Source organism: Python bivittatus, unplaced genomic scaffold, assembly GCF_059951505.1.
Source record: "Python bivittatus isolate LINGU-HERP-01145 unplaced genomic scaffold, Pbiv_v1 ctg000020_np1212, whole genome shotgun sequence".
Classification (NCBI taxonomy): domain Eukaryota; kingdom Metazoa; phylum Chordata; class Lepidosauria; order Squamata; family Pythonidae; genus Python; species Python bivittatus.
Window position 1 is genome coordinate 30,015,340 of NW_028277030.1, and position 12,163 is coordinate 30,027,502.

The following is a 12,163-nucleotide window of genomic DNA, read 5'->3' on the forward strand; positions in this document are numbered from 1 at the left end:
GGATCACAACCAGAAGACACAGAACTGTAGGAATGGACACCATCTGTTCTCTAATGCATGACAGATGTATATATGCAATAAAGGTTAAATAGTTCAGGTGCTACAGCAGAACAGTGGACCAGCAATAACAAATAAATAGATGTCTGATTTCAAATATACATTCACATTTTTTTATTACTGTTATTAAATTTCTGTGACCATCTGGATACTCCTCTGAAGGGAATTACTGAATACTAGTTATCTATTCCCTAAGCAAAACCAAGATTAAGAAACTTACTTTTCCGACATAAATATTAGACTGGTGAGCCTGTTTCTTTATACCTACTGTGCAATAGATAACCATGGACTATTAACAGCACTGCTCCTAACAAGATGCAATAACATCAGAATAACAACATTCATGCCATAACATCATCCCAAAATGACATTATTATATGATGGCATGGCATCTAATGCAAATGCATATATCATGTCATTTACATGCTGACTTCATGATGTACATGTCATCATTTGCTCCCCTCTGAGACCCATAAGGGTTTCATGACTTCTAAATACTCCCAAGGCAACTGTCCAAGGCAAGTGTCCCAGAAAAAGTAAAATTATTGTTCAAGATAAAGATAACACCAGAAGAAAGTACTATTTATTAGTTTGGTATAAAATGCCTACAAACCAAGTTTGCTTGTTTAAAACATTATCTACTATGTAAACTCAGATGATATGACAAGCTGTAATTAAACAGAAGTGAAAGTTTCCCAGGTTTACCTCACAGCTGTGTCAGACTTGGGGACAGGAAAACATGAACAATCATGAAAAACTTCAGCTTTCTGAAGTTAATTTGTTCATATTGAGCATGAAGTCAGAATGTAGACAATGAAGAATACAACATAAGATTCCAAATCAATCCAGAATGGAGATTACAATAATAAAACATTTCAGGATCTTTTAAACTAGTCATAACTTAACTTCAGGAATAAAAAATATTATTTAAATTGGGAGAAATTTTAAAAATGGAAACTTCTCAACTATAAAAAAATAAATACGCACAAGAGGCCCATAGTTTATTATGTTTGACAATGTATGGAAATTCCACATAAAACCTAGAAGCTACACTAAGAGAAAGTATATGATTTTTTTTCCCAAAGGGAGTCATTAACTCTACATGTGACACCATTAAAATGATTAAAACGTCCTCCTCCATTTTGGATGACATTCTTCTCCAATATAAATTATTTGGATAGAACACTTTGACATCATTTGGAAAAAAATTGGTCAGTAACCCCTTCTTAGGCTAAAATTTCCTAATATTCCTAATGTAAAGCACATTTATAAGATAATGAAATATTGCAATTAAGAGGCTACATGTGATTTTCTGCTGTACAACATGATAGACCTCTGGGAAATGGCTGTAGGCTGTAAAAAGGACAGAGATACACCAGATGTTGGAAGTATCAATTTACCTGGTTAATTCTACCTTGGAAACTGTTAAAGAATGTTGACCTAATATTTTACAATTCAGAAAGGAAAATATGGGTTATCTTGTTCATAAATTTCTGTAAAATGCAAGTCATGAATTATTAAATAATCCACTGGATTAAAAATTATAAAATTAGAATTTGTGTGCATGTTATTTCTTCTCTCTAAAAAGGAAAACTCACTTTCCCTCTTAATTATTTATTGTGTGTTTCAGATAAACCTGGCAAGCAATTTTTTCACAAGTCTTAATGCAGAACTATTTCAGTAATGTGAAATGTTTTACCATGTTAAACTCACCTGATAATCTTTTGATACTCTTTAAGTCTATTTAAATATTATTTTTAAAAAAATACTTTTAGCTTCACAGAAGTTTCAAGGGAAGTTTAACGATATATTAAAGAAACCTGTGAACAGTAACTGTTGGTCCAATGGTTCAAAACAGAGATACCCAAAAGGGATTTTTGAGTATAGAGCAATTGCTTACACTATAAAGTGGTACAGAAGAGAAAAAGAAAAGAAAAAAAAAGATAATTAACTATTTTAGGTCAATTGTACCATAGGCTGTCTTTTACAAAGATATAACAATATAAAACTTCAAAACCTACCTTTTTCCTATCTATCTTAATTGTTTGTGATAGTAAAACAGTGCTGTATATATTAGGATAAATTTTCCTTTTACAGAAATAAGCATGTCTAGTTTTCCATAAATTTCTTCAATTAATTTTTTCCCAATCTGACAAAAAGGATTATTCTTACTGTTGTATCAAAACCTAACATCTAAACTGTAAAATGAAGCACTCTGGCTGTAGTGCTAAAGGGATGTGAAGTATTTTATCATTTAAAGACCAACCCACAAAATCAATCCTAGTTCCCATATTGTTTATGATTAGAAGAATAAATTCTATTCATTTTTATTATAACTGGGGTTATATACTTCCTAGCAGTAACTTAAAAACCAGAAAGGTAAAAGTGGTTGGATCTAGTGATGCAATTTCATTGACAAATGTAATTCTGCCAGTGAATGAATTCTCACTACATACTCCTCACCCCCATTCCAAGCATACATCAACTCTTCTCTGGGATCTTGGGGGACCTTCTGGAGCACACTCAAGGAGTGGGATTGGAGACAAGAGAGAAAAGTCCTGTTGTGCAACTGGAAATGTATTCATTTAATGCCTGATGTAGCCTGCAGCCTTTGTGAATTCTTGCTTAACCCACTGCTACAAACACATTTCCAGCACTGCATGGTTTCAATTTTGTTTGCCTATGAAAAATAAGAAGCAACTCCTGAATATGAATGAGAAAGCCAATAGTATGCAAAGGAGATGTTTTAGCTCGTATTTGCCTCCTATTTCTCCTTATCCAGGCAGCCATGGATAAGAAGCATGTAACTAAAAAAACATAAAGTGCATTTAAGTTTAGACACTGGCATTCTCTATTGGCACACGCCAGCCATCCTACCAGAAAAAGAACAAAGGTAAGGTAGAGTACTATGGAGGGCCCTTCACAATGTGTCTTTCTGAACCTGTTATGTAGAATATTACAATGTGTGCATCAGTTGCTTTGAGATCCTTTGGCAGATTTCTCAGCATGTATATGCATGCAGAGAAGACCCTTGTTACTTTGCTTTGGTGGCAATCCAGATGTGTCTTCTGTGCACATAAGTACAGGTAGTCCTCCCTTAATGACTGCCCTCTTTAGTGACCACTGGAAGTTACGATGGGGTTGAAAGAGTAACTTTACAATTGGTCCTCACACTTACGACCATCACAGCCATGTGGTTGTCATCTGAGTGCTTCACAGCCGGCTTCCAACAAGCAGAATCAATGGAGAAGCCAGCCATAAAATCACAAGTCGCATTCAAGTGATGTCTTGCTTACCGACCGTGGGTGATTCACTTAATGACTGGCAGAATTGAGATTGTAAGCCTGTCATGGTCATGTGATATAATGACCACATCGCCTAGCAACGGAGTTGCCAGTCCCAATGTGATCATTAACTGAGAACTGCCTTACGTGTGCAGAAAATCAGGAAAGGACCTTGAAGTGGCCATAGTGAACTTTGCAAGAGATGTAGCTGCCTCAAATAGCAGGTTCACAGAGGTCTCTTTGCTCTTTTCATGAAGCTAGCACTCAAAAAACATGGTGTATGGTAATGGATTTTATACCCCACAGCCAGCATTTTATTAATGGGAAAGCCCTTCTATAGCCATTTTGCAAGAATGCCTGTAACACAGTCATAAAATTCTACATGTGCCCACTTTCCCAAAAAGGTTGGGGATCCCTCATTTAAAGTATTGTACATCCAGTTGGGAAGGAATTAACAGGACTGAAGCAGAAATAAGAAAGAAAAACAGCTGATCTTTTGGGATTGGGATCAAGACAGTTTGCACAAGAGTGTTAGAAGCTCTTCAACATAAATTCTGTGAAGTCTAAACAAGTCATTTGATAAATCTGAAAGTACAGATGCTAAACTGAATGACTTTCAAGACCTTTTTTTTAAAAAAAAGACTAAACAAGATCTTTAGATTGTGACTATCCAGAAAGAATCATACCAAGAAAAGGAACACCGTGTTACTTACTATCAGCTGCTTTAAGCCCTGAAAAGACTGCTCCACAGAGTTGGCATTGAGAGCTTGTCTTTTCACTGCAGCATGTTCACCAAGAAAGCGGAGCATTAAATCTTTAACTGCATCACCCTAATGGGAGAAAAAAAAACACCATAATATCTACCTTTGAACTTTTCCATTAGCAAATGTGACTTTTTAAAAATATATTTAAAAATATTTTACATTAATACAAGCTTTCTACTTGATACGTGTTCAAGATATTCCATCCCAGTAAAAGTGTTTGTATCATGCAATCTATTTATACCATTCCTGTAAAAGGGAATTTTTATAGATCTTTATATTGAAAGAAAGAAAAAAAACACCACTCTTTTAACATGGAAAGGAGAATACTTACCACCTCCATGTTCTCTAACACAGCTTCTTATCTCACACTGGGTTTAGACTCTCTATATTTAAGTCCTTTAGATTTCTTCAGTTAATATTCTTTGGACAAGGTTTAGCTGATTTCACTGAAAGATACTGAGAAGATATTGTAGAAGTCTAGAACGCTACAAGCCTGCTCAAACTTTACTTTGTGGCTAATAGTAAATAGTTATAGGGAGCAAGGTGGCCAAAACAATAGTAGCCAATCTGCCTTTTGGAGAGAGATGTGTTCTTCATTCCATAAGGAAACAATGGCATGAGTCCTGACTGAAGACCTCATCTGTCTCTCTAGTTTGATCTCAGCAGGTTCCTACTTGCCTTTTCTGAGGGCCAAAATAAAAAGACTAATTATATACTCCTGCTCCTGAGGGTAAGGTCTCTCTTCTCCATGGGATACTGATCTATATCAGGAGCATACTGTGAGGGGAAGAAACATTAATCATTTGGCCTTGCTGGGTTTCCAATCCAGATTTGGCCTCTGCGGTTTTCACCACAAAAAAGGTTTCCTTGAAATAAAAGGAACTACTTTTCAGGCATTGACCCTGCAATCTGAACTGGGACCGGAAGGGGTACAGGATTAACTCCATCCTAGGAACCTAATCTTTATTGGATCCTTCACATTGGCCATCTGTGAAGGGGAACTGCACTCAGGGAACAAGTACGCACTAGGTCAGTGATGGCAAACCTATGACACGCATGTCAAAGGTGACACACCACAATGTTTTGGGTGACACATCAGCGTTCACCAACACCCAACAACTATTCTCCCTGTTTGAATTACCAAAGAAACTGAGTTTTATTCATATTTCATTGTTGTAATTATTTGACGTTTCTTCATATAATACATAGTACCACACGTTGGACTGTATTTTTTTAAATAAATATGTAAATAGTCTCTTTTGACCGGTGTGTGTGTGTGCATGTGACGTGCCAGCAGAGTCAAGTTAGGCATTTTCCAAATTTTTGACACACCCAGCTCAAAAGGTTTGCCATCACTGCACTAGGTCAATTCCAGGAGCTCTGGAAATAGATTTATTTCACTCAGGTTGTACACTCGGTTTGTGGACAGAAACTTTCTCAGTGCCCTTACTGATTAGCTAGGTTAAGGATTCTGGAATTGATTCTCCCGCCTTTTCAAAAGTATTCAGTATTGTTGCTGCCCCACGTGTGTTACACTCTGACCCCTCCAACTGAGTTTGAGAGTATGTATTAAGGGGCTTGCCAGTGACTTAATCCTCCCCCCAATAGGCTGCTGAGTACCTGACAGCAGTTGCAGCCAGAGGGATAGGAAGGGCCTTATTGTGAGGCTGGATGGGGTTGTGTGTTGTTAGGTGTGTGGTGAGTAGGGGCTTGGTGCTGTGTATGTACATGGAGGGGGGATGGACACCTTGGTGAGATGCAAGAGGTGGGAGGGATGTGGGAGAGGTGAGGGGGAGGCAGGAGCATAGAAACCACGATCAGCAGGGGAGATATAGTGGATTCTGGGGGGTGGGCTGCACTTGGGGATATCAGACTTGCTAGTTGAGAGTAGTCCTAATGTCCAGGCCCCAGGGTTTCCCCTTGGGTCCAGGTTATTGCATCTTTGGTGGCCCTGGACTCAGGCTTTTGCTGTTGAATGTCAGGTCAGTCTATAATAAATCTGTCCTCATCCATGATCTGATTGTGAATGAAGTAGCTGACTTGGCTTGCATTTGCATCTGAGTGGGCCCAGAGGGGGTCTCCCCCTCTCAGAAATGTGCCTACTTGGGTTTCAAGTCTGGCACAGCTGAGACTCCAGGAGAGGGGAGGTGGGATAGTGGTTGTCAGAACAGAGGCTCTGCTCCACAGATAACCAGATGTGAGGCTCTCTGGCTTAAGCTGGTCTCTAGGGAACAGTTGGGAGTGTGGCTGGTGTATGGCTCTCCCTGCTGCCCAATATCAACCCTGCCTGAGCTGCTCGATTCTGTTGCTGGGCTGCAATAGAGTCCCAAAGCTGTGCATTCTTGGGGATTTCAATTTGGTGCTAAGCCCAGGACAGCTCTGGAGGTCATGGCCACTATGGACCTGTCCCAAGTCATCATGGGACCAAAGATATTGGAGTCTGCATGATAGATCTCATTTCTGTCTTGAGGCAGTTGCTATGTGATCTGATTTTGGAAGACATTATCATCAGCCTGTTGCCATGGTCAGATCACTCTCTGGTTGCTTTTTGGCTTGCTGGTATCACCCTGCTTAGAGGGGAGGGAGAGCCTGTTAGATCAGTCCCTTCCCAGGAGCCTGATAGTTCCAATTGGGTTTCAAAAGGAGCTTGTGGTACTCCCTGAGGATCTGGTGAGCACTCCAGCTGAGGCCTTGGTTGCAACCTGGAATGGGTGAGTGGTGGAGGCCTCAGACCTCATTCCTCCTATGTGGCCTTTCCTCCTGCACTTGGTTTTCTGAGGAGCTCAGAAAAAGAGCGCAAAAAGAGACACCTAGAGCACGGTTGGAGGAAGGTGAAGAACAAATCCAGTCGAACTTGAGTAAGAACCCATATTAGGGATTACATTGTGGTGATCAGAGTGGCAAAATGACATTTCACATCTGCCAAGAGCTGCCCAGCACCCGTTTAAGGTGACCCAGTCCCTGATGGGGAGGGAAGAGTCATAGGATGAACTGCAGGACTGCTGTGAAAAACATTCCTGCTATTTGGCAAATAAAGTTGCTTGGATCCATTCAGAATTAGACTCCAATTTGACAAGTCCAGATAAGGTACCCAAGGTACAGCCTTGTAGGGTTATCTGGAGCAAGTATGACTCTGTGGCTCCTGAGGAAGTGGACAGGATCCTCTGGTCTGTGAGCTCAGCCACCTGTTTGTAGATCCAGGCTCCTCCTGAATGATTAAAGCCACTCAGGAGGTAACAGTGGCTGGGCCCATTTGGTGATGTCAGCTTCTCTGCAGGAGGAGGTGGTCCCCTCAGCTTTGAAAGCTCTTTTCTTAAGAGGCCATCATTGGACCCAATCATCCTGGACAATTTCCATCCAGTCTCTAATTAAAAAGGGAAGATGGTAGAGATGCTAGTCAGTGGAGAGGACCCTGGAGGAAGCAAACTATCTAGACATGTTCCAGTCAGACTTCAGACTGGAGTTCAGTATGGAGACAGCATTGGTCATGCTTATCAACGACCTGTGCCAAACCTGGGATGGGGGTACTCCCTGATATCTCAGGGGCTTTCAATACTGTCAACCATGGGCCAACTTTAGGGGCTGGGAGGCACTGTTTTGCAGTAGTTCTCTTCCTTTTCTGTGGCCAATTTCAATCGGTATTGATGGGGGCACAAGTCCCTTGCATCCACAGTCCCTCACTAGTGGGGTATCACAGGGCTCAACTCTCTCTCTCCCCTACATGAAACCACTGGGTGAGGTCATCCATCAATCTGGAGTCTGGTATCATCAGTATGCTCATGATACCCAATTATACATCTTGTCCCCCAAGTCAACCAAGTGACACTATCAAGGTCCTGACCCAGTCCCTGAAGGCTGTGCAGGTCTGGTTGTGGAGGAACAGGCTCTGCCTCAATCTTGACAAGACCAAGTATCTTTGTTATTTTGGGCTCCTGGATCCAGGGACATTCCATCTTTAGTCTTTAATGGAGTTGCACTTCCCCAGGTGATACTGGTATGTGTTCCAAGGTTTCTCTTGGACTCACAGCTCCTACTCAAAAAGCAGGTGGTAGCTATGGCCAAAGGGGCCTTTGTACATCTGGTGTACCAATGCACATGTTCCTGGATCGGAGGCCCTCCAGATGGTCATTCAGTCTCAATCATCTAATGATTGGCCTACTATAATGCGCTTTACATGGAGCTATCCTTGAAGACCACTTGGAAGCTACAGCTGGTCCAGAATGCAGAAGTGTAGGCAGTGCTTGATATGCCTCGGTATATGCACATGTCCCCACTGCTTCACAAGCTGCACTGGTTACCAATTGGCTCTGGGTACAATTCAAGGTGCTGGTTATCACCTATAAAGCCCTTCATGACATAGAGCCAGGTTACCCGAGGGACTGCCTATCTCCATATGTTTTGCCCATCCTATGAGGTCAACTAGAGTGGGCATGTTCTGGGTCCTATCAATTAAGCCATTATGGGACCCATGAAGTGTGCCTTCTCAATGATGGTCTTGCTCTCTGAAATGATATCCCCCAAGAGTTGTACTGGTCCCATCCTATTGATTTTTTGCAAGTTGCTGAAAACCTGTTTGTTCTCCAAGGCCTTGGAGTAGGATGGCTGGGTGAGCCCTTTGGTTTTAGGTATTTTTTGGTTTTTCCTGTTATGCGTTGATCTTCCAGTCAGCTGTATCTTCTTTTATTTGATGCATTTTTTAAAAAAATTTGCTTCATTATAAGCTGCCCAGAGTTGTCATGGAGTCAGGCGGCCTCAAAATTGGAGTATTATTTTATTTTTATTTTTTTTGGTGAGCTGTGTTACTAGCAGGCATGGCTTAGCAGCTGATTTATTTTAAGGAGAATATTGTGAGTTCAACCCTTATAATTCTACCTTAATCTTTTACAATTACAGGCATTATTCTTTGTTTATAATTATAAAATGACCATTGTTTCCCTTTGTCCTAAACCTATTTAAACTATTTCCCTAAAACTGGCACATGTTATGATTACTATCACAGTAAATTTCATTATATTATGTCCCAAAGCAAAATAATAACCCCTTCAAAAAAGAAAGAAAAATAAAGACATTAAGTAAAGGTAGCTCAAAATCTCTTGCACTGGTTTCTACAAACCTTGGTATGCTTCATCTTCTCACAAAGGTTTAATGTTCCTGCAAATTTCATCCCACTTTAGTGAAAAGCAAACATTTTACAACTGTTTGAATTTTTACATACTATATTATTTGAGAATCTTGCTCCATTATCTAAGTACTGAGCCACACACAACTTGCCAAGCAACCCACAGTGGAGCTTTCTAGACCTCCAGATTGGATGGTCTCTACAGATTCCTAATTGTTATCCACCTTTAACATTATTTTTAATGGAAAGGTGGAACATAACTAACATATAAAAGAAGATACCAATGTTTGAATTCATTAGATAAGATTTCAACTAGTTAAAAGCAGCAGAAGATTCTCACCTGAATGTTGTCAAATTTTAATCCAGGCATTGTCACATTCTCCTTGTCTATGAAAATATTATTATACTGCTGTGTGGCTACTGAAATCAACACATTCCTAGTTGCATCACTAGGAAGCCATGCATCATTCCTTCTGTCCATCTCACTCATGTTCAGCACAGAGGCAAAAGGATCATCACTGCCTTGAAAAACAGCCTGAATCTGGGAAAATGGCTTTGGAGACTGAGATATTTCTGGAGAAGATACAGATTTCCCAGCTTCAGATCTTCCATTTTTAACAGCGTATTTATGGTTAGCAGAGTCCCCAACTGTTACGAGAGAAGACATTTGTTCTGGTACAGATGTGCTTGCACTGGGGTTGCTGACAGAAATAAAGGATGATGTGGTAAAGGAATCAAAAAAATCAGAAGCTAACGTGTTACTACTAATGGCTTCCCCGAAAAATTTGCTTAAGCTTGGACTAGGCTGAACCATCTGTGGATGAGCTTTTGCTGGAGTCTCACTTATACCGCCAAGGCTGGGTGACTTCACCATTTGAGGCTCAAAGCCGTCAGGCAGAAACTGTTGCTGACCAGTTGTATGATTTCCCTGGCTAAATATGGTACAGACAGGAATAGGTTCAGAGTCCGCTGGTGATTTAATGACAACTGGAGAAGATAAAGTTTCCTCTGGTTTGCATTCATCAACAGGGTTTGATGGAGACTTAAGCTGTTTGTCACTTTCTGCTTCCAGTTCGTTTTTTGCTGCTGTATGAATCAGATTTTCACTTAAAGAGGACTGATAATCAATCCTAGAATCAGAAATACTTTTGGGAGTAGCTTCAAGTTTCGTTTCACTCTCATTTCTAATACCTTCGTTTCTCTCTAAAAGCTTCTCTCCTTCTATTGCCTCAATAGCATCTGCTTCCATTTGTTTTACAATTTCTTGCAGGCAGCCAAGATCGCCAGTATCATCTTCACTATTATTTGGAGAATCAGATATAACAACACTTTCCATCATGTGCTCACTAAGTTTGTCTATGAAGTTACTGGAATCTTCTGCAATGTTTTCATTTTCTTCAGATGCAGATTCATCTCCTCCCAGATCAATGGTTTCTTCCTGAAAGAGAAGCTCCTCAGAAACTTGCTGCTGGATATCACAAATGTCAGCCATCGCACTTGAACTTCTTACCCCAGTGTCTTCAATATTATTTTCTTGGTTTTCCATAGTTGTTCTACATAAAAAAAGAGGTTGCTACTGATCAGTATGAAATATAGGACTATTTATACATAAAACAGCAACATATATAGCCACTGCAATAAATAACACACAATACTTCAAAATATGAAACATTTTGTTAACATCCTGCTAAAACCCCCACCCCCTTTTTTCTTAGCATGAAAATAATGATTCCCATGATTGAAATGTTGGATATCTTAACACTGTGCCCTTGTCAGGGGCAAAATATAGGCCTTTGCTCTCCTTGACCACTCATTTGCCCACTTCTTAGAAGTATGGTGTTGTGAGGCCATTTGCCTTATCTATATATCTATACTCCACCTGGTTGGCTTGTAGTGTCACAAGTTCAGACTTAGACAACACAGTCTCTATCTGCAAATGCTCAGACTGGCTATCTTTTTTGCAAGAACAGCTGACTCTAATGTTTTCTAGTGGAGTTCCCATCTATTTTGTATTCAGGAAAAAGGGGAAAGAAGATTGGCAGTGCCCAAATCCAGATGGAGAGAGACAAAAAAGCAGTACTACAACTCTGGGTGAGGAGGAATAGCAGAAGGATGAGAACTCAAGTAAAGGGGGAGGCAAGAAGGGAAATCCTACATGAGAAGACTTGGATAGAGAACACTGAACTGAATGAGGCAAATCTTGGTAGGTTAAACCTCCTGTCACTTAGGCAGTATATTAGGAGTTTATTTTATTTATTTATTTCCCTCTCCCTAAGAATCCCCTAAAAGTACAGTGTGTCATCATAAAATGCACCTGTCTATGATGTCAGGTTCGGTCAGCACGAGGTTTCAGGGAAGCACGGGGCTGCAGGGAAGCTCGCAACCAGACCACGCGGAATCCACCGGCGGTAGCTAGCGGGGAAAAGAGGAACCGAAAGCGCCGCTAATTAACGAGCCACCTGCGGCCAGCTAAACAGGAAAACCGCAGCGGAAGCTTTTAATTACGAACTGATAACGGCGCGAGCAAGCAAGGAACGGGGCCGCAGGGCAGCGAAACAAGATCGCAACGCAGCACAGAACCCGCGGGTCTGCACGTAGCAGGGAGGGGCCAACCCAGCCGGAGGGGGACTGGCAATCAAGGACAATGGACTCTGACCGACCCTGCCATCATGAACGATCAGGGTGGACATTGAGGGGCCTAATTGCCCACAGCCGCAACGCGATCACGAGGCGGGAAAAAGCGCGGGAAGGGGGAATATAACAAGTGATGCAATTGTACCAAGCCAGTCCTGGCTTTGCTTGTGACTACTACGTTACGCATGAGTAAACCTTCTTTGTGAACCACACGTGTCACGAGAGTTTCTCTGTCGAACGGGGCAAATCTCACATAAAGCCAGGACTCACCGTCAGCGCTACCCGGTACCACCGAGGAGCGTTTT

At 41.0% G+C, this 12,163-nt stretch overlaps 1 protein-coding gene across 8 annotated transcripts in view; it reads right to left on the bottom strand.

Annotated features, from left to right (window-relative positions):
- The window catches only part of TRAPPC12 (trafficking protein particle complex subunit 12), a 92,136-nt gene that overhangs the window by 66,075 nt on the left and 13,898 nt on the right, over window positions 1-12,163 (bottom strand). For all 8 annotated transcript variants that reach the window (XR_015795431.1, XR_015795433.1, XM_025164425.2 and 5 more), the window contains 2 exons: window positions 9,565-10,777; window positions 4,055-4,171 (listed from right to left, as the gene is read on the bottom strand). Coding sequence is in view for 6 of the 8 variants with exons in the window: in XM_025164425.2 (XP_025020193.2) it covers window positions 4,055-4,171; window positions 9,565-10,777 (1,330 nt within the window). In the remaining 2 variants the exon portion in view is untranslated. The remainder of the gene's footprint in view (window positions 1-4,054; window positions 4,172-9,564; window positions 10,778-12,163) is intronic.